General features: G+C 39.9%; 1 protein-coding gene across 10 annotated transcripts in view; it reads left to right on the top strand.

Annotated features, from left to right (window-relative positions):
- Window positions 1-25,860, top strand: part of LOC100730863 (endogenous retrovirus group K member 5 Gag polyprotein-like) — a 73,466-nt gene extending 47,606 nt beyond the window's left edge. For 9 of the 10 annotated variants that reach the window (XM_063258763.1, XM_063258766.1, XM_063258765.1 and 6 more), the window contains one exon: window positions 1,110-25,860. In XM_063258763.1, the coding sequence (XP_063114833.1) occupies window positions 21,372-23,006 (1,635 nt within the window). In that variant the 5' untranslated portion in view covers window positions 1,110-21,371 and the 3' untranslated portion in view covers window positions 23,007-25,860. The remainder of the gene's footprint in view (window positions 1-1,109) is intronic. The other variant, XR_010050743.1, reaches the window with a different exon arrangement.
- The last annotated feature ends 1,145 nt before the right edge of the window (window positions 25,861-27,005 follow it).

Below are 27,005 nucleotides of genomic sequence, written 5' to 3'. Positions count from 1 at the left end.
CTTTGATATGGGTCTTGATGGTTGATTAGAAACTTGTTTGGAAAAGGAATGCGAATGCTTCCAGGCTGAAAAAAGTTATACAAAGACAAGAAAAAAAAATTTTGTTTTGTTTTGTTTTGTTTTGTTTTGTTTTGTTTTGTTTTGTTTGGTACCAGGGATCAAACTTGCCAAGCAAATGGTTATGCAGCTGAGCTAAATCCCCAGCCCCAAAGACAAGAAATTTGTATGGCCACAAAACTAGAAAGTAAAAGGGAGCCCAAATTCAGAAGGATCTGCAATGTCATGCTGACGGATTTTGACCTGTCCTTGAGGCAGTTGGAGACAAAGACCTTTAATAAGCCTGGCAATGGAAAGATTCTGTCTGTTTTAGAAAGTTAATTATAGTCACAGCAGAGAGAGCAGATTGAAGCCAGCATAGGAGAGATAAGAAGTGGGGAGAGCTAGCTCAGGGTGATTTGCCTGGGAGACAACAGCCATCTCAGATTAGTAATTACAGTACTTCAAAGAGATGTTGCTCAGGCAGAGTATAGACAGCATACCCCTGAACTTTTATTATTTATGAATTTAAAAAAAGTAATTCTAGGGCCAAGAATTTAGCTCAGTAGCATAAACGCTTGCCTAGCAAGCACAAGGTCATGAGTTTGATCCGTGATACCAGAACAAACAAACAAAAAGTAATTCTATGACTTTTCTTTCTTTCTTTCTTTCTTTTTTTAAGGCTGGCCTTGAAATCTCTATGCATCCCAGCCTGGCCTTGAACTTGTGATAATCCTCCTGCCTCAGTCTGTTTTCTTTTGATAGGACCATTTCCTTGCACAGACTTTCAGAATCACTTGTAATTAGGTCAGAGTTCTAGTGAAGTTCTAAATAATTTAAACATTTTAGAATTTTCAGTTTTATGGAAATAGTAACCATGGCTCTGAAAATAGCAACCGTGTTCCCATGTTTCTTCCCAAACCTTTATCTTTCTCTGTGATCTCATACATAGCAGATACCAAATAACTGTATTGTTCTATCCAAATCCAAATAGAACTCCAGGAATAAAACTATATGATTTAGACACTATCTCTAGTTTATAACATATGACCAATCTTTACCTAATTTCCTAGGCCAGTTATTCTCAACCTGAGATGATTACGTCCCCAGTTGACATTTGGCAACATCTGGAGGATACATTCTGGTTTGGCACAGCAGATGGTGGGGATCTTCGGTAGAGACCAGGAGTCCTGGAAGACATCCTGCAGTGCCTGGAGCAGTCTCCATTCTATCCCAGCAGAGAGCTACCTGGCCACAGTGTTGGTGCTGCTGAGCTTGAGAAGCTGTCCTGGGCTGTCAGCCATATCATTGCCAATACATGGAAATGTTTTTAGTGCCCAGTGTGTGTTACAGTTTCCTTAAATTTATATATGTGTAAACAACCATCAGTGGGTATAGGCTGGATAAGATAGACCCATTCCCCTTGAAACTTACTTAGCACAACTAGCTGAGCAAGCACCTCCCTTCTGATCTGTTAACATTCTGACAATTTTCCTTGTCAGTGGATATTGAACCTGATGGCCCCTAAAAACCTTCATCCATGACTCAAAGCAGCACAAACTACTGAGTGTTCTTCAAGTAGTTTGGAATCCTGTTCAGGCTAGATTTTAAGTCTCCATATTTGCAAGACAAAAGGTATTCCGTACTTAAAGAGTCGGCAAACGTATTGCCTTGCATATATGAGGCCCTGGATTTGATCCTCATCACTCAAAAAACAAAAGTCTACCCAGACAAGACCTAATTCTGACACAAACATCTCTTACCTCTTGCCCTGTTGTTTTTAACCATAAGATAGAAATCTAAATAATTAGGAATTTTTATTTTTTTATTTTGAAGGGAATAAAACAAAACATTAAAATGGGATAATACAAAGCAGTGAAAATGACACAGAATTTCAAAAACAAGACAGATGGAAATCCCCCATAGTTGCTTTAATGCATATTGTTATCCTCTGAACGGATGCTACCAGCCCCAGTCCTGCAAATGGATCAGTACAAGTATTAAGTTGTTTCATGTATTCCTCTGAATCAGGAATCAACCGGTTGTTTATACAGGACTGGGGAGGCGGTAGTGTGGGTGGTAATGGTGGTGGCTCTTCTTGTGTCCCATCCCACATATCAGCTGGCTCCCGAGAAAGGAAGGACTGGCTGCTTGCAAGGCAGGCGCTTATGCCACTGAGCTAAATCCCCAGTGCCCCCCCCCATCCATTCTTAATAGTCTTTTGGAGACAAATGTAACAGTTGATTCTGCCACTCTATTTCTGATGGGCATTTGATGATACCCAGTTGTCTTAGTAGATGGTACATTTCTAAAAAATTATACAAGCAGGGAGATCTTTTTCAAATGTGAATGGGGATAAATGATGGAGCAAAGGAAAACAGAGTGGGGATAAAAGGAATGGAAAAAAGATTGAAGAAAAGAAAACACAAGTAGAGATTTTGCAAGTAGCAAATGGACAAAATGAGAAAATAATTCAGATGTGTTATGCACATGTACCAGCCCACCACACTAAATATAATCATTATGAACGAGCAAAAATTAGAAATTATACATTTTTCCAGATTATCTAGTCTGCTGATATATAGTGGTCCATACCACTCTCATAATCCTTTTATTTCTGTGGTTTTACTTTTTGATCTTAAGAAAGTTTCCATCTATTACTAGGTTTCTAAATTTTGTCTCTAGTTTTTGATTTTGTCAAATGTTTTGTGCTATTTCTGTTGAGCTAATCATATTTTTGTCTTTAGCTTCTAATGTGAGTTATACAGCTTTATATTTTTAACATTAAAGCACCATTTTTATAGACATCACTTACGCACAATGTAGTTACAGTTTTATGCCTGACTAGAGTGGCTTCACTAAAATTTTCTTTCTCATTTTCATATCTATGCTAAGAAGAGGTGTGCTCTGTTCTTTTCCTATCTCATAATGTCCTTTTCCATATTTAATGTCAAAGTTATACAGGCTTTGAAAAACATATTGGATGTTCTCTACTTTTACATTCTTGGGGAAGAATTTGTAAGCATTCAAATGTGGATTTTAAAAAGTTATGATAGAACCTAGCCAGATGGGAAGGTCCTTGTGCAGCGATTTTAATTGGCACAAAATCTTTTATAGATAGAAAAGTACTAAGATTTTCCTTTTTTGTGTCAGATTTTGATATGATACAGGGTATAATTATTCATTTTGAAGTTTCAGTGATCTTTAGAATTTATTTGTAATATGGGAATAATCTAATCAATACTCTAGCTCCAAAATTTCTTGGTAAGATTTAGCATTCACGCTTCATTTTAAAAATTAAAGTATCTATGATGCTGAAGCAAAGAGTGCATTAAAAATTATATAGACATAGGGTATAAGATATTGCTTATATTTATTCAAAAATGTAAACCTTGGTATAAATGCCTGCTGTAAATATCATAACTCACATAGGTGTTTTAATATATTATAGATAATATGTAGTATTACTTTATCACATTTGTTCAGTATGCTAATAAAACTCTTAAAACATAAAATGGGGTATAAATCAGAAATAAATTCACAAGGATTTAAAGGGAGAAAAATGGTGTTTCTGTCTATGTTCGTTAAAATTTGTGATGACACACATTCAGAGAACATTAAAATTGTTATTAGCATTAATTATTGAATGTAGGAGATATGTGGCAACATTATTACCTAAAATTCACAAAATTTATATTTCTATACATAGGTATTAAACAGAAAATAGATCATTTTTAATGTATTATTTCTAACAGAAACAACATTAATAATTAAGAAACTAATTTACCGATGTGTGCACAAATGCTTGGAAAAATTTAAACTTAAAATGTTCTTTGAATAAAAATACAGATATATCATGTTTATTGGGAAGATTATTGAGAAACTTATTGTAGACATAACAAGTTCATAATTATTTTGTGTTACAAATTCTAAATTTTTTAATTTGCATGAATTTTAAAGACTTCAAAATCACTGAAAATCTCAGCATTTTGTGGCATTGCATCTCTTAATATGTAACAAGATAGTGAACCTAGAAATAAATCACACACTTACAGCTACATGACTGCTTTCCAAAACACAACACTGGGAAGAACATTCTTTCGAAGAAATGGTGCTGGGAAATCGGATGCCCACCACACTGAAGATAATCATTATGAATGAGCAAAAATTAGAAATTATATGGTTTTCCAGATTATCTAGTCTGCTGATATATTAGTGGCCCATAACACTCTCATAATTCTTTTATTTCTGTGGTTTTACTTGTTGATCTTAAGAAAATTTCCATCTATTACTAGGTTTCTAAATTTTGTCTCTAGTTTTTGATTTTGTCAAATGTTTTGTGCTATTTCTGTTGAGCTAATCATATTTTTGTCTTTCGCTTCTAATGTGAGTTAGGGTTAGCTTTATATTTTTAATATTAAAGCACCATTTTTATAGACATCACTTACACACAATGTAGTTAGAGTTTTATGCATGATTAGAGTGGCTTCACTGTGACCCTCTGTTGCCCTGCCCTGAGTCCGTGTGGCACCATAAACCATGTGTATGAAGTGCACAGTGGCAGAGGCCCATTTGCTTCATTGCTGGGTGCTAAACATGGAGCAAGAGGCAGGGTGAGGTCGCAGCCTCTCCTTCAAGGTTGCAGTGCTGTGACCTGAGTCCTCCAGGAGATTCCACTCCCCATTTGGGCCTGGGTTGAGGACCAGCCCTGCACCACATGGGCCTTCTGGGACATTCAAGGCCTGAAGTACAGCAGGCTCTCTCTGGGCACTTTTATGACAGTGTGGTTTGTCACCCAGATGGGAAGTGTTCTACCAGAGGCTTCAGAAAATACCAACATGACTGCCTGTGCCCCATCCCTCCAGAAATAATTAACTGGGTAGGAAACAAAGGATCACAAACACGTGTGTTGTTACCCAAGAGTGTGAGCATTGTTCTGAGGAAGGGCCTGAATAAAGGTGCACTGTTGTGTCACCGTCTGGGCTTCCGGTCTGAGACGTGCAACAGCAGGGAGGGAGATGTGTAGGGACGACAGGATGGCTGTGCCAGAGGCAGGGCTGTGGCCCAGGAAGGCGCCTCTTGCCTCGGGTGCTCTGTTGGTCCTTGTGGTCTAAGAGCAGGGAAGGCAGAGTCCTGAGGTGGGCTAGGTCTGAGACGACTCACCCTTCAGAGAGTGGGAGATCGGGAAGTTGGGAGACACAGGCTCATTGAAACAGATGGTGGTTCAGGGACTTGCTGGTCTCCAGAGGTGCATAATAGGGCTGTGAGTTAGGTCGGTGTGACCTGGTGACAAAAGACAGCCAAGAAGCACTCGCTTTCCAAGTTGCGAGAAGCCAGAATGTCAGTGTCGGTCAGGAGCAGTGGCCCCTCGGCATCAGGAAGCTGGGATTCCTGAGAGCCCAATGCAGTCTCAGGTCCCAGAGCAGGTCTCAGGGAAAGTTCTATGCATCTGGCAGCCCAAGATGGACACTGGATTTGGAAAGGGATGTGAAGGGCACTTTTCCCATGATGCACAGGGTTGGACTGGCCCAAGGGAAAAACTGACAGTTTGGTTTCTCAGAGCCAGGACTCAACTAAGGTTCTGAGTTGGAGTGAATTTATAATCGGTATAATGGGAAGGAAGGTACACAGCTGGGTGTGCGCAGTGTTCCAGCTGTAGACCTGTACGAGCTGTGCCAGAACTATAGAGTGAATTTTTACATTTTTTTAAACATCCTGTTACCAGGAAGGCTGCATTGCTGTGAACCCCCCTCAGGTCTCCTCCTCACTCTGAATACACTCATCCCATCCTTCTTGCCGCTGTCTGAAGCAGCTCTGGGAGTCCTCTTTCCTGAGTGTCTTTGTATGGCAGCCTCGATACCCTAAATTAATGTAAAGTTTTTCGAGCAATCTTTGTCACACAAAAACATTAGCTGGCCTGCACGCACCTCATTCACTGGATCTGGCACGAAGCAACTTCTGGATCTTCCTGCCAGGTCAACGTGACCACAAAAGGGAAGTATTTTGAACCAGTGCAAAACACTGAGGTGCCCAGGAGAGCACAACTAAGGATGCCCAGGATGCAAGAAATCCGGGGATGCTGCAGAAAGTGGAGGATGGGATGAGTATGTGGAGAGCATCGGAGAGTATTTCTCAATTTCTCAGGATTCATGGCAGTGTGTTTTTACTGTAATACATTTAAAATTTAACTCCAGCACATATGCAGAAAGTATAATTGGAGACTGGAAGATGAGATATTTTAAAAAATACTTTAAAACGGGAAAAATGAGATTTGCTACAGTGATGAGCCTTGCAAAAACAATTATCTGTGCCTCATTTGAGAAGGTTGCCATTGCTTTTCATTCTCTTGACTTTCTCATACAAAAACCTACTTGTCTATGAATTAATGCTGGAATTTTTATTCTATGCAAGGGCCAGGATGATTCTGAAAGTGCTGTGAAGTCTGCAAAGTGCTTTGTACAGTAGTGTGATTGCAAAAGTGCAAACTATCAGACACGAGGGCACTAACTATCCCACCCCAGGGCACTAACTTGGAGCTGACTCAAAGCCAGGCTGTTACTGGGACTTTCCCTGCATTTCCTGCACCCTGGCTGACACGTGGTATTTCACTGCCTTGTTTTCCCCCAGTGCTTTGGGCTCCTGGGGGTGAACAGAGGTGAAAAGAGCATGACCTTCAGGATGCTGAACAGTGATGTCCTCCCAAGTTCAGGCTACACTGTCGTAAGGACACCCATGGGGTAAGATCCAGCTGGAATCTTTTTTGCCACCTCACGAGATAATGATTCAGCTCAGGGAATCCTGCATGATAAAATCCGGAGCATCGTCTTCTTCTCCCTGCAGATCTCCCCTCCAGTTGCTACTTCCAGGCTGAGAAAAGAGTATGAATGTGTGGGGTAAAGGTCCAGAGGTTATGTCACAGAGCAGCTGAGTGGGGACTCCCTCCCAGGCTGCCCCAGCATGCACTGGAGGCCCAGGCATGTAAATCAAACAGCAGTACACAGCTGGGGCTGGGTCTCCCTCCTTCTCCTTTGGATAAAGCCTGCCAAATGCCCACATCTAAGTGCGGGCCCAAACGGCTGCATGGTTCAATGTTGGTGCCCTGGTACCCTCTTTCTGGTAGTCATGGCTGCACTGGGCTGGGAGCAGCACACATATTCAGTCCACAGGCAGCAGAGTCTGCAGGAACAGGAAGATGTTCATTCCCTTTGTTCTGCACATGCGTGTGTGCTGCACACCCAGCAGATCTGTGTAGGCTCTGTGGGCAACACACACTCACACACATGCACACACACAGTGTTACTCCTGTGCATCACCCTTAAACCACGTCTTTCACTCATGTTTCCCACAACACATGATTCCCCCTGAACCTTATGAGACTCCCCCTGGGGATGAATTCTTCGCACTTCTTCCTGGGTGTGTGTGGCCCTCTGTCGGTGTTTTTCTGACTCCTCTGCTCCCCTCCAGCTGCCCTGAGCACTCTTGCAGCAGAGCTCCCCAGCTCTGTACCTCTCAGTGGTTGGATTTGCTGCTTGACTCTTGTGGCCAGTTTGCCCCGTAGGAACCAGACTCAGTCTCTGAGTTTCTTCCACTGTAACTTCGCTGCTGTCTTTCCACAGCTCCTCCACCAGCCACATTCATATGGTCCTTCCCGAATGTCCCCACTGCCCACGCTGTTTTCCATATGGGGAACAAGGCGTGGACCTTTCCTCTGCCAGAACAAAACTTGCCGTAACTTGGTGCCTGTTTCAGACTCTGTGGAGCTGTGTGAGGAAAGCTCTGGGTCATCAGGGCATTTTGACCTTGCTACCAATCTTACTGGATTTCAGAGTCTGTTTACCACAGACAAGAGACTCGTTCCTGAAGAGACTTGGAGAATATTGCTCTAGATTCATGTTTTTTTTTATGTATGAGCTCAAATACAGTAACTGAATTTTTTTAAAAAAGCATTTATTGTGTGCCTTTGAGGTGTCAGGAATCAGGTGGACATAAAATTGCCCTTAAACCTATGACCTAGTGTCAATATTTGGATATTCTCTGCCAGTCTAATTTAAATATGCATACATACCTGTTTACCTCTAATTTCATCAGTTATATGGGTTTGTTTGTGTAAATTTAGGTATTTGGGTGATGAGATATGCATATTTCAAATACCAATTGAAATGATAAGGATCATCCTTGGTATGTCACCCCTATTTGTTGTGCTAGTAGCAGTCCTACACCCTCCTCTGTGGCTGAGATTAGAAGTTGTGATGTTCATGAGTGGGTGGGGAGACTTTCCCCTGTTCTCTGCGCTGCACTAACTTGAGTTGTCTGCCCACCTTTCTGTGTCCTTTGTGCCTGTCGCCGTCCAGTTCCTTGGTCCTTTGTCACCAATGCTGCTCTTTTCCCCTTAATACAGGGACTCTGGGTTCTCATAGGAACTGAGCTTTTGTGTGGTTTACATGTTTTAAATGTTTTTATCAGTTGCACCTTTTATTTTAACCTTGTTTTAAAGATTTATATATGCAGACAGTCTCAATTCCAAGCATGTCATTTTACTTTGTTCCCTGTTTGACTTATTGCTTTTTCAAACTTAGGAAAATTTTTGCTTTCTGAGATCATAAAACTGCCCTCCATATTTCTGTTTCTTTTTTAAGGAGCAGAATATATTTATTGAGATAAAGAAGGCTTCTGTCAGAAAGAGAGAGACAGAAGGGTACCGAGTGCAATGCCAAAGAGTGTCTCTTTTCTAGGGACTTTTATAGAGCAAAACCATGAGGTGAGGGGGGTTTGGGTAGGGATAACATGGGAACTCGCAAGGTGGGCATGAGGTGGGGCAAATCTGTGGTCAACCAAGAAGATTAATTGCACAGGTCAAATTGAATAAATTGGGGACAAATGGGGAAGCAAGTCACATAACAAGCTGGCATGCTTAAAGAGCAGTGACTCTTCCTGTAGAGGTTTGGGGTGGTGGCTCCTGGCTTCCTCAGGGTGACAGAGACCTACTTAGAATATCAACTCCTGATGCTTACCCATAGGAAGTATGTAGGTATAATTGCTTGATCTTTTGTCTTGAGGTCTGGTCCACATGATTTGCTGTGACTCTTATTCCTAACCATAAAGTTAGGGCTTGACATTCCAAATCTTATCTAATAGTTATGATGAGATTGGGAAGAGGATAAGTGTTACCCAGATTTCACTAACAAGGAAACTGTGGGTTAAAAAATTGTCTCACCAGAAGTCAAAGTTCTGTAAAGAGTTGGGGATATTTCACTTCTAAATTGTGTGTTCTTCCCACCTGCTGTGAAGAACATTGTGAGAACTCTAAAAGTGGCTGCATTCTACGAGAGAGAAAATGTCAGATATAAAAAAGGAGAGTGGCAAGAGATGAAAATATGTCTTTTGAAGCAACTGACAAGATGAACATATTACAGAGCAACATGTGTTTCTGTGACAGTTGTTATTGTAGCTATCTTTCCTTGAAAATTTGAACACTCAAAGTGGGTTAAGAAGGCAAGACTTACATACAACACTTAGCACAGTATACAGTGTCAGTAGAGAAGTAAAGTGTCTGTGGAGAATGTAATTAGAGTCATCCTTCCACGGAATAAGGGACAGAGATCCTCAACAAAAGTCTTCATTTTTATCCATGAAACTCTAGAGTAATTGCCATTAAAACAAACACACAGACAAAAGTATCAATGGCATTGTTTACTTTTGATCTCTAAAATTTATACACCTGATAGAATGACACAGGTTAGAATAGTATTAATATTTATATAGCTACTGTTATTTTTGTCAGATGATGTATTCAAAATGTTGAAGCAAGTCAACTATGGAATAATGAAAACTGAGGTGAGCAGACAAAGATAAAGTAAACATACTCAGAGCAGGAGGCCTCCTGTGTATCTGCAGTACTGGTTAGAAGATCAAGTGGAAAGACCATTGTGATAGTAACATAAGTATTTAAACTACTTATAAATAGCACTGTAGAGATCCACGGTCTGCATCTGTGTTAAAATCTAGACAGTGTTGTTTTTGAGCAATAGGCCTGATTGAGTACACAGTGGGAAATGTTCCATGGCACTGAATAGAAAGACTGACGTGTGCCTGTGTTACTCTTACCCACCTAGGTTAGCAGTGTAATTTTAATTGACATTGTAGAGGACAAGAGGAGGCTGAACCCAGAAGTTGTGCAGTTTATATTAAAAGATGAATAGATGATTTAATCATGACATTTTTGAAAAACAGTAGAATTGCTTTGAGATATTTCTCAGCTTTATATGGATTCTGTAATAAAATAGTGCCTTTCTTTTTTAACAACTTAAGTGATAGGACAAAAAAGAGGGCAATAGATAAGAACCTAGGAGAGTACAGTGCATACAAATTCAATTTTTGTTCGAAGGGAAAAGGAAAACCAAGTCATCAAAGTTTTCTGAGACCAGCATTTACTAGGATGCAAGGAAAACTAGAAATAATGAATTCATATAAATATTGTTTACTCACTGAGATCATTTTTGTAAACATTGAGTTAATGTAACATTCATGACAAATGCTATGAGTATATCTAAATGTGAGTCTTAAAGTTTGTCTGCAGGTCATATTAAATTTATTTTTTTTTTAATTTAAAGAAAAGAAAACAAAAAATACATGGAGATTAAAAAAAGGGTAGAAATAATACAAAATTACAGAAAAACAAACAGTAAGAAATTGCTGGTTGATAAGTTACACATTGTCATCTTAGAAATAGCTGTTCAGGTTATAGAATTAAAGTATTTAGAATGACATTCAAAAAGTGACACTACAAAACGTTCTGCTCTATGATCGAACAAAAGCTCAGTAATATGGTTATCAGTCCTACACATTTGTTTTACATCTCAAAGAGGGTAAGATTAAACATATCAATACAGAACAAAACAATTTAAAGAAATACAGATTTCAAAGCAAGTCCACTGGAGATCTTCACTGTCTATCTAACTGTCTCTAGTTTCTTACAAATAGTTGTCCCCATCTGCACCCACTTTATATACTTATTGCATATTATAGAACTAATCAAATCATTACAGGATGATGAAGGCTTTTTAGGTCCTCAAGTTCCAAATTAGGGAAGACAATAATAACAACCATCACATCTCTCATTCTCTTTGTGATAGCTGTCCCCATCTCTACATATATGCTGAAATTGAACTCAAGAAACCAGCCCAATGTCATTCTAATCAGTGAACAATAGTATTGCTAGAATTTATATCATAATGCTACAAAATTAGCCTCGGGTTTCTTAGCATCTCTTCCTCACAGTATCTGTTTATTACATCTTGCATTATATAATCTGTTCCTGTAAATAATTTACAAAAAACCCATGTGTGAATTTCTGCATATATATCTATCCTTTCTGTATTATAGGGAAAACCAAGTCGTAGCAAGACAGCAAAATAATTTCCTAGAAAAACATGCAATGGATAAGACATATAAGACCACAATATAGATGATCTTCCGTAGTGACTATGTTTTCTCTTGTTATTTTCAATAGATTTGACCACAACACTGGCTTATTATAGTTAAACATTTTTTATAAAAACTTAACTTTGACAGCATTGTAGAATTTGAGAGCTGTTACTAGTTAATACCAGTATGGATATCCTTTACATCTTGTCATCTTCAGAGTAGTTGCCTCTACTTTTAGGGTTGATACTAACAAGCATACCAAATTCAAATAAGATCAGCCAAGGCCAACCCATAGTCTTATGATTCAGATTCGATTAAGATCAGTCATAGTAAGACAATGTAAATAATACAGGATTTCAGTTTAAGTTAATAGGAAAGTAAGGATAGTTACCATGGTATAACCTGCTATTTTTGGGTCAAGATGTCTGTGCCCTCAAATCTGACATGAGTGGACATACCAGAACAAAATAAATTCAAACTAAATATGGCGATAAGACTACTGTGTCTTTTAAATCCTTATACACCATTAACAATGACCTCTGCCCTTTTTTTAAATAGTGTTTCAGAGCTGTCTATACTAAAGACTATAGCTTACCGTCTCTGCCTCATGTCTGCTACTCCACTTTTCTGCTATAATTTGTCCACCTTATTCCCTCATTCCACTGTCTGCCTCATTCATTGAGGCCTCTCTGCCACTGTTGTTGGAATCCTGATACTCTTCTTCTCTTTCTCTGTAATGTCCTTCAGTACTCTCTGTAGGGTTGGATTGGTGGCCACGAACTCCCACAATTCCTCCTTGTCTTGGAAGTATCTTATTTCTCCATTAATTTTGAGAGAGAGTTTTGACGGATATATGAGCTTTGGTTGCATATTATTTTCTTTCAGGACTTGGAATATTTCTCCCCACTCCCTTCTTGACTTAAGAATTTATGTTGATAAGTCTGCTGTTATTTTGATAATTTTCCCATTGTAGGTAATCTGCATCTTTTCTCTGGCTGCTTTTAATATTCTGTTCTTTTGGTGGATTTCTGGAATCTTGATTATTATATGTCTAGGCGTATATCTGTTTTGGTTGTAGGTAGCTGGTGTTCTGTATGCCTCTTTTATCTGGATATCATTTCTTTTTGCTCTACATAGGAAATTTTGCTTTAATATATCTGTGAATATTCTTGTTATTTCATTTTTGGTTGCTCCTGCTTCCTCACTCACATTCTTTATTCTTAAGTTATGTATCTTTTTGTCATCTTCTAGTTTTTGAATTGTTTCTTTCTGGTTCCTTGTTATTTTTAAGAGGCTTTTTCTTTCACGATCATATGCCATAAATCTCTCTTCAACTTTCAGAAAGCTGTCTTTAGTTTCTGTCAAGGCATTTTGCCAGTGTTCAATGGAGTTTTTAGTTTCCTGGTATTCTCTTTGGATCTGTTTCATGTATTCTAAGTTATGTTTAAATTCTTCTTCAGAAGTTTCTCTTTCTTTTCTGATTTCCTCAGTTCTTCCATCTGTGTTCTCTTGGGCGGGGCTTGTCACTTCTTTAATTAATCTCTTTATATCTTGCCTTACTTGGATCAGGAGTACAGCTTTAAATTCATCTATGAGATCATGAAGGTATTTTTTAATTTCGGCTGATGCTGTGTCAAGCAATGGATGGTTACTGTGCTTGTTCTCTTCAGTGTTTACTTCTCCTGGGCTTATTTTCTCATGTTGGGCAGCTGGAGATTTTTTTTTTTATTTTTATCTCTTGTCATGTTATGGTTTCTTTCAGACTGTCCTGGGGTTCTCTGGCCCTCTCCGTATTGCTTAGGGCCTTTCAGAAGCGTGATGACTTGAGTTTTTGCTGTCCTCCCCAATTTGCTGTTATCTGGGGTAGGCTGGGGTGCAGGGGCGGTACAGGCTAGCCTCCAGCCTCTGTGCCAGTCAATCCGTAAATTAGGCTGTACTTTCTGGATGTCACTGAGTTGTGACTATTTTGTATCTGCTTATTGGGCCCCAAGCAGAGGCTTGGTTTAGCCCCAGTAGCTCCTGCCAGTTCTCTCTGTACCAGAAGCAGCTGACAAATGTCACTATGGCACAGGGTTCTGCCCAAATCGCAGCTGTTCTCTTCCAGACCTCTCTGTGACAGGAGCACCAGAACAGCAGATCTGCCCAAATCCAAGATGTCTTCCACTAGTTCTCTGTATGACACTGAAGCCAGCACAGCTTCAGGCTCTGCCCAATTTCAAGATGTCTTCCACCAGACCTCCCTACAGGGGGACTCGGTGATGTCACCGAGCTGTAGGTTCTGCCCAACTCTAAGATGTCTGCCGCCAGACTCTCTGTGTTATTGATGTCCCCGTGGTGGCAGGCACTGCCCAGTTCCAAGATGTTCTCTGGCCAACCCCAGCAGTTGCGGGGTCCCCAGTACTCACCAGGGTCCACCGCACACCACGCCACCCGCCCTCCCCGCGCTCCTGGCACAGCGTGGAAAGTTCAGAAAACTGCACAGCGTTTGGCTTTGGAGCTCCAGAGCCTTTCATGATCTCCTCTGGTGCAGCGGGGCAGTCCTGGCTGCTTCTCGGGATTTCAGGTCTCAGTTTCCAGCAGTCACCAAAAGCCAACACAGCTTTTCCTGTTGGGTCTACGGGTCAGTTTGTTGATTTAAAGGCATGGGATTTGCAGCCTCCCATTATCAGCCTTCACAGTCTCAGCACGACTTTAAATCCTCGAGCTGCACTGTCTTGGTTAATAAAGAATCATTATCCATTCGTCTGGCCCTTTCCATGTTGTCATATTCTAGCTTCTAATATGATTTCTCCAGAAAGACTCTCCGCCCGATCCCCTAGCAAGCCACCATTTTTTTTTTCTCCTCCAAGAATAACAATACTCTTGGGGGGCAGGAGGCACCATGAATGATTCACGTAAGTGTTAATGTAGACCTCGTCTTCTGAAAGTCCATAGACCGGCTCCCCTAGCCCAGTCGCCATGGAGCTGGCGCCCCGCTTGGGGTCCGAGGAGCTCCCGGGTGGCTGGACTGCGTCTTTCCTCTGCCTCCGCGGCCGCTCGGTCCCACACACAGTCCCATGCACGCCCCGCCGGGGAAGCGGACAAGAGCCGGCAGGTGAGAGCGCCGAGCGCGCGCCCGGGCCACTCCATAATATTAAATTTAAAGTTGACAATAAACATTAAATGAGACAGTGGCCCAACAGATAAAATATATAAAATAGTCCATATAATGATAGTGGAAAACCCTAAAAAGGACAAAAGAACACGAGCTTAAGATAATATGAAAAAAAATGATGAATAAACATTTAAAAATATTCGTCACCACCAAAATAAAACTGCAAAGCAAGTGACAGATAAATATTTGTGTTTATCATTAAAATTATTTAAAAATAGTGCACCATTTTGAGAAAATAAAGTAAAATAGGCACTGTTATCTCTGTCTCTTTCTAATACTTATAATTTTACCAGAGTTCAGGTTGGCTGTAAAATTGTTTGAATTAGTAATTTTCCTTGTAGAAATTTATGTGTGGGAAATGATAGAAGCTCGAATAATGGCTTTAATGAAAAAAATATTAATTTTACTCTTATAGCAGCAAAATCTAGGGCAGTATTGACTCATTAGACACTTAATGATCACTTTGGTCACATTTGGTTAGGGGATTTTTAAAAATGACATTTAATGAGTTAAGATGAAAGACTAGAATAACCTGACTGTGTGCCTATTACCAGATAAAAACTAACCAGTGCTGTCACCTGAGCATTTCTCTGAGGCCAAGCAGTCTCTGAAAGGGCAAGAGGCTGGCAAACCTCAGTGAGACAGTGCGAGGTATGGAGGATGGAAAGGGAAGCCCCGATCTGAGTCCAGTAAGATTTCTAAACAAGAGAAGGGAGACCTTGGGAGACAGACAGGATTTGAAGAGATAACAGCTGGAATTTTTCCAGTATTAATAAAATAAGTGATTCCTGAGATGGAGGGAGCATCACACTCTGCTAGTGTAATAAATAAGAAGATATTCATACGCGCTGTATGGTTGAAATGAAAATTCCAAATATAAAGCCAAAATCATTTTTAAAAAATCAGAACAGAAAGAGCACAGTAATGGAGCAAAATGTAGATCTATGCCTGTTCAAAATAGTATACAGTAGCCTCTTCTGGTGTTTAAAATTACATTTAAATAGGTTAAAAAGACCACGATGAAAAATTTAATTTCTCAGCAACACTGAAAACAGCCCAAGAGCTCCGGAGCTTTGGCTCCAGGCAGTGCAGACCCAGATCATCCCCAGGGTTGCAGACGGTCCAATGTGAAATCCCCAAGTTAGGCCAGAGGCCGGTGTCAGCACAGCAGGACACAGGGGGATATCACAGGTAGGTGCGTGTCCAGGAGTCAGCTGCTGTCCCATCTTGGTGCAGAATCAGAAGCAATTTTAGCCCTCCTTCCTCCCTGTTTCCAAATCCTGGTGAATGATTCTACACAATTCAGTGAGGCGCCCCCAAACTTGTAAGCCACAAGCCCTCTCTGCATATTTCAGACGAACGTTTCTGAAGCACAATGCACTGTAAAGTTTGCATCTTGTTCAGATTTTGTTTTGTTTTGCAGCTCTGATTTTGCCCTTCCTTAAATTTTTACCGAATTATGAGAGCCATAACTATTAGCTGGTGTTATGCCATCGAAGTGCCAAGTGTGATCGGACCAGCACTTGGGAATTTATGCACAGATTACTCTGGTTCATGCAAACCTGTGCTCACCAGGTTGGAAAAGATGCAGAAATCATTTGCTGCTTCTTAAAGCCTCTCATTCCATGGATCTCAAATTAGAGTCATTTAATTCATAACTGCACCAATGAGGAGCTACCTGGCAATCTGTTTTTCGCCTATTTTAAATTAATTGACAGTTTAACCCCACTGATATGGAGTCAGGAAAATAATGGAAAAAAACATATAATTTTAGGTCAAAGCTATTGTTTAAATTCACAATCGTTCCCAATTTGGAAGAAGTTCTGCCTAACTGTGACTCTAAGTATGCACGTGTCAGTGATTTACCTGCATACTTACTTACGAGGTGTGATTAAAAAATACAGTGAGTGTCTTAATGTTTAAGTTTATTCCCGTAAAAATGCCTGCCCGCGAGTCCTCCTTATGGGGATCCCCTTCACTTGGAACCCACTTACTCTGTTGTCCTTGTGGTTTTGGGAATCTGGTTCAGAGTCCTTTTTCCTGAGTGTCCTTCACTGCTCTTGTGGCAGCCTTGACATCCTGAATCCATTCAAAATGTTTTCCTTCCAAGGTCATTTTGACTTTAGGGACTAGACAGACTGTATCAGACCAATAAGGTAGACAGAAACAGCGCCATGTGTTTAGGAGCTGCCTTCCCCTGGGTGGCACTCAGCAGCAGCATTCACAGTGTTTTTTATCACACCTCATGAAAACACTCAGGGAAGACAATGGGATGAGCATGTTTAAGCAAAGTGGAGGACTTTGAAGAGGATTAATGGCAATGTGTCATTTACATATGAAGGTTTGTAAAGATTTAAATATTTGTGGTATGTCTGAGCATCCCTCACGTAATATTAGCTCTTGTATAGGTGCGATGACACTAATTTCCCTTTTATTTCATGGTCTTTCGATTTGTATCACATCAGAAAGTCTTCTAGACTGCTGCAGCCTCTACAGCTCGAGGTCATCCTTCTGTCCCAGTGGGGCGGGCCAGCAGGTGTTTTGACATTTCTCCACCAGACAGTCCCAGTGTCACTGAATCTGGCTTTCCTTGACCAGAGTATCATCACAGTGCTGAAAAGCTTACTGCAGGAAGGACAGCAGTGTGGGTCCCCGGTGGGGCTGATACACAGAGGATGCAAACCAGGGAGCCTCTGAATTTAGCTGTGAGAATTGTAATGGACTCAAGCCCTGTGCGTTAGTTATGCTCCCCTGCTGGGTGCTGACCTCAATTTCAGGGGATCCCCAGAGCACACGAGTATAGGGGTGTTCTTAGCTTCAGACTGCACGTGCTCAGTGCAGCCTGTCCACATGTCACCCCATGTCTGCTGACGGTGTGGTTTCTCTGCTCTGTGGCATCTTCCACATCCTCATAAGGCTGCACTTTTAGTGGAGAACTTTTGTGTGTATAATGTCCTGCTGATTCCTCACGGAGATTGTGCCCTTTAATTTGTTGTTTTTCACTGGCACTTTATCCTACAGCATAGATATCCTCCCGAGTGCCTGCACTGATGTGCCAGTATAACTAAAGTGTCATAGATATTTTGTTTCATTACAAAGTGGTACTACAAAAATTCTGAAATTCCCCTGACAGAAAAATGTCCCCAAGGATTTAGTTAATTAAGAGAAAATGTTCGGTGCAAAGGAATATTGAGAACAATTACTTCTTTTCCCCGACATTTAAGTGTAGAAGACGACTTGAGGTCTTGACTTATTGTAAATAGATTTAGAATCTGTCCCCCCACTTAAGGATCTTCTCATACAGAGCCAAGTTTTCGTTAATGACTAGTATAGACTGCTGGGGACTGGGCATGATAAATTCCCAATACAAGACACCATTTTTGGATCCAAATATATTAAATGTAAAAAGCAATCTCAAGATGACAGTTCATGTGAGAGTTTAGATGTCAACTTCTAAAACTCAGATTGGAATTAGATTGTTGTCTAAGTTCCATGGCACTTCAGGAAAGTCTGTCTTCGAGAACTTTCTTCTGTTTCCAGGGGTCCTGCTGAATGGAAACTCAGCAGTCCCCAGCTGTGTGTGGTCCCCAGATGTAGGATGGTTCCTTGCTTGGAGCTGTTCTCATGTCCCCATGCACATCCACTATGCAATTCTGCGGCCTAAGTAATGCACTGTGTCATTCTCCTGGGATGCTCAGACATCACAGGTGTGGAGAGGCTGATGGTGTTGCTTATAATAAATGACCCACACTTTGCATTCTTCAGGGGCAGAATCTGTGGCCCCAGAGGTAGAAAGCTTTGATGTAGTCATCCAGTATGACACTTGTGGCAGCTGGGTCTTCTGGCAATCACTCATTACTGCATTTATTCCTGTTTTTAAAAAAATTAGTGAATGTTTCTAGTGTGTGATGTATGGAATCGTGGTGGGGAGTTGTTTCATGGGTTTTTTTTTTGTGTGTGTTTGTTTTTTTTATCTTTTTCCTTTGTATGGGTACCGGGGATGGAACTTACGACTGCCTGCTTGCAAGGCAGGCGCTTATGCCACTGAGCTAAATCCCCAATGCCGCCCCGTTCATTCTTAACAGTCTTTTAGAGGCAAATGTAACACTTGATTCTGCCACTCTATTTCTGATGGGCATTTGATGATACCCAGTTGGCTTAGTAGATGGTACATTTCTAAGAACTTATGGAAGCAGGAAGATCTTTTTCAAATGTGAAAGGGGATAAATGATGGAGCAAAGGAAAACAGAGTGGGGATAAGAGGAATGGAAAAAAGATTGAAGAAAAGAAAACACAAGTAGAGATTTTGCAAGTAGCAAATGGACAAAATGAGAAAATAATTCAGATGTGTTATGCACTTGTACCAGCCCACCACACTGAAGATAATCATTATGAATGAGCAAAAATTACAAATTATACATTTTTCCAGATTATCTAGTCTGCTGATATATAGTGGTCCATAGCACTCTCGTAATCCTTTTATTTCTGTGGTTTTACTTTTTCATCTTTGGAAAGTTTCTATCTACTACTAGGTTTCTAAATTTTGTCTCTAGTTTTTGATTTTGTTAAATGTTTTGTGCTATTTCTGTTGAGCTAATCATATTTTTGTCTTTAGCTTCTAATGTGAGTTATACAGCTTTATATTTTTAACATTAAAGCACCATTTTTATAGACATCACTTACGCACAATGTAGTTACAGTTTTATGCCTGACTAGAGTGGCTTCACTAAACTTATATTTATCATTTTCATATCTATGCTATGAAGAGGTGTGCTCTGTTCTTTTCCTATCTCATAATGTCCTTTTCCATATTTAATGTCTTGGTTACACAGGCTTTGAAAAACATATTGGATGTTCTCTACTTTTACATTCTTGGGGAAGAATTTGTTAGAATTCAAATGTGGATTTTAAGAACTCATTACAGAACCTAGCCAGATGGGAAGGTCCCTGTGCAGCGATTTAAAATGGCACAAAATCTTTCATAGATAGAAAAGTACTAAGATTTTCCTTTTTTGTGTCAGATTTTATATGATACAGGGTATAATTATTTATTTTGAAGTTTCGGTGATATTTAGAATTCATTTGTAATATGGGAATAATCTAATCAATACTCTAGCTCCAAAATTTCTTGGTAAGATTTATCATTCACACTTCATTTTAAAAATTAAAGTATCTATGATGCTGAAGCAAAGAGTGCATTAAAAATTATATAGACATAGGGTATAAGATATTGCTTATATTTATTCAAAAATGTAAACCTTGGTATAAATGCCTGCTGTAAATATCATAACTCACATAGGTGTTTTAATATATTATAGATAATATGTAGTATTACCTTATCACATTTGTTCAGTATGCTAATAAAACTCTTAAAACATAAAATGGGGTATAAATCAGAAATAAATTCACAAGGATTTAAAGGGAGAAAAATGGTGTTTCTGTCTATGTTCGTTAAAATTTGTGATGACACACATTCAGAGAACATAAAAATTGTTATTAGCATTAATTATTCAATGTAGGAGTTATGTGGCAACATTAATACCTAAAATTCACAAAATTTATATTTCTATACATAGGTAGTAAACAGAAAAGAGATCATTTTTAATGTATTATTTCTAACAGAATCAACATATGGGTAATTAAGAAACTAATTTACCTAACCCTAACCCTAACCCTAACCCTAACTCACTCCTACATATTACCATACTTGTTATGACAAAAACAATGTGAACCAGCCCCTGTGGTTGAACTCACTCCTACATTTCACCTGCATGGTTCAGAACCACCTGAACAAGACACCCCTGTTCTATTAAACTCATTCCTACATTTTTCCTTCCTGTTTCTGATCCTCCCGATGTGAACCACGCCATGTTGTTAAACTCACTGCTACAATTCACCTGTCTCATTGTGAACAACCCGATGCAAACAACCCCGTGGTCTGGTGTTGGGAGCCTGCCATATTACCCATGAGAATATAGCCACAAGATGGCGTCCGCCTACCGCCTCGCTGCTCCCCCGCCCATCGTGTGCCCAAGATGGCGCACACATCCTGCTTCCTGGTTCTTGCTCGGCTTACTGTCCCCGCCATATATGGTAATGATTGATTGCTTCCTTGTCGCCTCCCAATCGCCTGTCCCCACGTGTAATCCCATGATTGGATAACATTAGCTATATAAGCCCAAGTATAGGAAGTGCCCGACGCACAACACGTAGGAAGCCGTCAAGGACGGACGTGTATTGAGGTTGTAGCCCAGTCAATAAAGGAGCCTGCAGAGACAAAGTGTTCGTGTGCCTCATTCTGTGGGACAGACGCGGCGCTGGACAGCTGGTGGCCCGTACGGGGATCTGAAACCATTTCCGTGCCTTCTGCAGCTCCTGTGACTGTGTTGAAAAACGGTACGTACCTGCGGGTGAGCGGCGGCTTAACCCGGCCCTTGGTGGACGCACTTTAAGGGATCTACTGGTTGACCCCTTGCGGGGATCGACATTGCCCGAAAAAGAAGGGCAGGCCTCTGTTGGTTATTGCGCCTCGGGGCTCTTTAATTTTGTTAAGATGGGCAATGTTAACTGCGGCCCCCTCGCCTTATCGCTGTGGTTGTTACTTAAGGCGTGAGGGATTAGGATAGATAAGCAAACGGTGCTGCAGTTTTTCGAATGTATCGATGGTTTGGCCCCATGGTTTCTGCCCACCGGATCCCTCACTTTACCCTCCTGGGAGAAGTTAGGATGTGATATTCAGTTTGCTGAGGAACAAGGGATGGGTGTCGACCCTATGGTCCACCCCATATGGGAGATGGTTCGGGCATGTCTTAAAGCCGAAAGCATGGTAGGCGCAGCTCAAGGGCTTAAGCAGGTGCGCCATGCTTTCAAGCGGGCACGCTCAGAGAGTTCCAGAGGGGCCTCTGAGGCTGGTTCACCGGATCGCTCCTCAGATTCAGAAGGGGAGGGCCCCCTGACAGGCCCAAAAGGGGAAGACGGCGGCAAGACATGCTCGCACCATGATACAGGACAGGAGACTAATAAGCCCTCTAGAACCTTATGTAAAGGGTTGATGGAGAGCTTAGAGGAAGAGCTCGAGAGAGCGGAGAATGATATACAGGAAGTACATACCCCAGGCGGGACGAGACCAACCCCATCTGCCCCTCCCTGGGAGCCACCCCAGGAAGTGAGCGCACCTGGAGGCTGGGGGCCGCCCCCTCCCTTCCCTGCAACACTTCCATCCTCCGGACGCCGCTCATTTCATGGTCGCTTGTGGGACGTCCTGCGTAGGGGCCTTGCCTCATATGACATCCCCGGTTTCTATCCGGTCTTTCAAGACCAGGCCGGCGCGCCTTATTATCAGGCCCTGGACATGAAAGTGGTTAAGGGATTAAAAGAGGCAGTTTCTACCTATGGCCCCAATGCTCCGTTCACACAGGCTCTTTTGGATAATATAGGAACCACCCCTTTGACACCCTCAGATTGGGCACAGCTTGCAAAGGCATGTTTGTCTCCAGGCCAATTCATGGACTGGAAGGCTTGGAACGACGAGTATTGTGGGGAGCAAGCCGAAAAGAACGCTAGGGAGCGCAATGCTAGATGGAACAAGGATATGCTACTAGGTCAGGGAGCCCATGTGCAAGATCAAATCCGGCACCCTCAGGCAGTTTATGATCAAATTACCAAGTGCGCTATTGCCGCTTGGAAACAGCTTGCCAAGCCAGGCGAACATACCGCCTGTCTTACTAAGATTGTGCAAGGGATGACAGAGCCATTCTCTGACTTTGTGGCCAGGATGCTAGATGCCGCCGGCAAGGTCTTCCCTGACCTCAGTGTGGCGCAGCCCCTGGTAAAGCAGCTAGTCTTTGAGCAGTGTACTAAGGACTGTCGTGCAGTCATTACACCACATAAAAACAAGAGTTTAGAAACCTGGACCAAATTATGTAGAGAAGTGGGGGGACCATTCTCTAATTCAGGTCTTGCAGCCCTGGTGGGCGCTTCAATTAATGCGGCCCTCGGCTCCCGCCCTCCAGCAACACAACAGCAGATGCAAAAGAGTAAAAAATGTTTTGAGTGTGGCCAGCCGGGACATGTCAGGAGGTTCTGCCCAAACAAAGAAGGTAAAGGTACCGCTTCTCAACAATATGGGACATCTGATGTGGGACAAGCGGGCCTTTGCCAACGGTGCCGCAAGGGCCATCATGCTGCTAAGGACTGCCGCTCCGTTTTTGATAAGGAGGGCAATTCTCTGACTGGCCGTAAAGACTCACAGCCAAAAAACGGCCAGAGGGGGCCCTCCTACAAGGCGGGCCCCCTTTCCCTCAGCAGCCCCTTTCCGGGAGTGAACAGCCAGTCAGGGCTACCCCAGGGTCAGCAGGAGTGGACCTCTGTGCCGCCTCTGGACTCATACTAACACCTGAAATGGGAGTCCAATTGATAGAAACTTCATTTAAGGGGCCCTTACCACCAAAGACTGTCGGCCTCCTGCTGGGACGCTCCTCGGTTGCCCTCCGTGGTCTTACGGTCGTGCCCGGTGTTATTGACTCTGATTTTCTGGGTACAGTTAAAATCATGGTGCAGTCTTTACAGGGGACACTGATCATCAATAAAGGAGATAAGATAGCTCAGTTACTCATCCTACCTAGCCTGCATGATCAATTTCCTGCTTGATTTTATTATATATTATGAGATATATGCATGAGCAGCTATTTCAAGGATGACAGGAAATATGGTAGCCACTTTGGATTTACTATTATCTTGTGTGGTAGTCCTTTATTGCTGTTTTGCTTTTATTAGTTCTATTCTGTCCTCTTTTGTTTGATTTTTATACTATGTCTGAAGGTATGGGCAGCTATTTTGAAGATAACAGGCATTATGGAACGACTGTTGATTTCCTATTACCTTGTTTTGAAGTTCTGTATCACTTACACTGTTTTGTTTTGATTGGATTTATTGCCTTTAAAATGAAAATTACAAAAAAAAAATTATGGTCAAGTACTTCTATATATGTTGTATAGTTTTAAGATACATAAAATTCTTGAGAACTTAATTTGCTTATTTTAAAAGGCAATTTACTTGATTTTCAAGAGTTGTTCAGGTGCTTGGGGAGAATTTGTTCATTAAACTTAAAGTATTGTCAAGCACCGTGATGCATCTGTGATTCCAACACCTCAGGAAGTTGAGGTAGGATTTCAAGCCCTGTGTGCTCAACTTAGTGAGACCTTATCTCAAAATAAAAAATAGGGATATAGCTTAGTGCAAAGCCCTAGGTCCAATTTCAAGTAACAAGAACAACAACAAAAACTGTCTGTCTGTCTGTCTGTCTGTCTGTCTGTCTGTCTATCTATCTATCTATCTATCTATCAGTGTTTCCTGAATGTCTGTCTATCTATCTATCTATCTATCTATCTATCTATCTATCTATCTATCTATCAGTGTTTCCTGAATGTTTAAAAGAACCTGCTTTTTTTTTTTGGAAATAGGATCTTACAGTATAGATCAGGTTGGCCTTGAACTTCCAGTAATCTTCCTGCTTCAGCCTCCCAAGAGCTGGAATTACAAGTGTGCAGTACCATACCTGGTTCAATTTCTTTTAAAAATTCTAAAGAAACATATAAACTATTCATGTAATATGAAATACTAGGAATGACAGTATGCTAAATATGATAAAATATTAGTGACCAATTACTTTCTATTTCTACAAAAAACATGAGATTCAAAGATCTATCAACATACTGGTTCAGTTTTAAAATCTGAATGTTAATTAAAACAAAATTATTGCCAATGTTCCTACTGTACTTAAAATGTTCCCTCAGATACTCAAAAAAAAAAAAAAAATACTAGCAGTTTTAGTGCCGGGTTTTAGTTTCAATTTTAATATGATGAGCCACTCATTCAATTAATAATACTAAAGAACAAAGACTCCATTTCATTATACAAAATTTGTCAGATTTTCAGCTCTCAAAGCTTAGGTTTTGATAATATATGCACATTCATTTTTCTGAAGGCAGCATTGAGAATTACTTACATATAACACATTATGAATAAAAATTAAGTAAATTTTTACCTTATAAGAATAGCTAATACAAAAATAACCTGAGAATAAATCCTTTCATTTTATGTAGTATGCTATTTCAAGAAAGGAAATGAAAAATCAATGTTAGCAATAATAAAAATACATTAATAATAGCATTTCTGGTTTTCAAAAATTAATGCCTATTTGACTATGTTACATGAAAATACAGGATAATATTTTAACAAATTCAAAGCACAAACAGAATGAAATGTTGAATGAGTAACATTGTAGGAATTAAAATCAATGATAACACCCAACTTATAATTGTGCTCCTATAAAACACTGTTATTTCTACTAATAAAGCATTTGTCACTATACCTGGTTATATAAATGCCTCTCCTCTTTTACTAGATTGCAAAAATTTAGGGACCCAAAAGAGATAGTCACCATTCTATATAAAAAACCAGAGGTGGTAACAGTAGCTAAAATATATGTTGAATTAAATTATTACAAAAATATTTACAAAAATTATTACAAAAATATTAATTATGAAAATCAAAAGACTGACTTAATACAATTTATTGGGGAAAATGGTTTTAAAGAAAATCTAAAGCATTTTACTGAAAAACGGAAAAAATGGGCTGGGGATTTAGCTCAGCGGCATAAGCACCTGCCTTGCAAGCAGGCAGTTGTGAGTTAGATCCCTGGTCCCGGTAAAAACGAAAAAGACAAGAAAAAAAAAAAGGGAAAAAATAAACAGCTGGCAAAATATAATGCAAAATACATTATAGTTTCATTGCTACCAACTGATTACTTCTTTATTGCTTCAGAGTTCTGGCTTATTTACCAGTAATCACTGTCACTCAATAAAGATGAGCTTTTACTCTAGTTTTAAAATTTGATTATTCATGGAAAGCATAAGGTAGATGGATGGTGCTGTTTTATTGTATTTGCCTAAAATTTGTATTTTTATTTACATGTATTAACATTGAAAGTTTTGAGAGCTGTAACTTAAAACAGCTAAAATATAAGTGAAAAACATGAAGTATATACTCAATATATTCTTAAGAAATGATAAATTTCTTAAGTGAATTTCTACCTTCTTTACAGCTTACTTATCCTTGCTTTTCTAAGAATTAAATTGTATTTCTCAAGTCAAAGATTTTGTTCCTATGAAAAAGTGAACACAATATTCCTACAAATAACTTGTGTCCAAAATAAATTTACTCTGAATATGTAAAAACTAAAAAAATTAATTCAAATGTCTTTAATAAATGCTCACAAGAGAATGTAGTCATATACAGTAATAGAAAAATAACTGAATAAACACAAGAGATAAGAATGTGATCGGTCAGCATAATCTCAACTTCAAATGTAAAGTGAAAGTAACCAAATCTACACAGAAAAATAGGTAGTGTCCTCTATTAGTATGGCCTATTTTAAAGTAGTATATCTTTCTTAAAAGACACATTCTTAAAAAAAATAAAAGCTAACTTTTTAGTGACTGCCCTAGTAAACTACAAATACAGTTTGTTCCCTATATTTAAGTATTTAAAGTAACACATAATTATAAAGTCATATTCCAAAAGAAAGGCCCCTGGGTACTTATATGAGTATTAAATAAAAAGAAGACATTTCTTTAAATTTGCGGCACCTTTTAGAAAAGACTTGCTTAAAAGACATGGTGTGCTATTTATTAATTTATTTACAAAGGTAAAGGTTTTATTTCAAATGTGCCTTGACTGTACTCATGCAGTAGTGACTAGCTAGACATAGAAGTGTACTACTGCCAAGCAAATCTTACACAGAGAAGAACTTAGCTCTGGATTGTGCAACCTAAGCAGAGACTTGTAGAACGGTTCATTTAGATTAGAGAACCTCTAAGTTGGCTGATCAAGTAGATATTTTTAGGAACATGTATCACACTTGCCAAAGCAATGGAGGAAAGTTATCAGTTATATTCCTTGTACTGAGAATGAAACCTATTTTAAAACAACTGCTACAGCCTAAAATCACAGATCACTTATGATGCAATAGGGCTAAAAGTTTACTAAATCTTACCTACATCAAAGAATTAATAACCTCATTGAAGAGTTTAGCAATTTAAAATAACTTATTCTACTGCTGCTGCTGTTCTTTAATTCTCTATAATACAGTAACTGTACTTCCAATATAGCTTTGCTTTGCAAAGGTAGTACTTTCATACATCTTACTGAAATACAGTTTCAAGTACATTATTCTATTTTGTATCTATAGTTCACATAGGGGTTATATAAATATTTGTAAGATTACCTTGCCCATATCTTACATCAACCCTGTCACAGTGAAATTTTGGTTAGTAAAAAGAATTATGCTCCATTTTTATCCCTAATTTAAATCCTGCAAGAATTTAGTTAT

Source organism: Cavia porcellus, unplaced genomic scaffold, assembly GCF_034190915.1.
Source record: "Cavia porcellus strain 051 isolate PalLab524CR breed Dunkin Hartley unplaced genomic scaffold, mCavPor4.1 scaffold_12, whole genome shotgun sequence".
Taxonomy (NCBI): Eukaryota; Metazoa; Chordata; class Mammalia; order Rodentia; family Caviidae; genus Cavia; species Cavia porcellus.
Note: the sequence above shows the minus strand (reverse complement) of the source record. Positions and strands in the feature narration are given on the sequence as shown.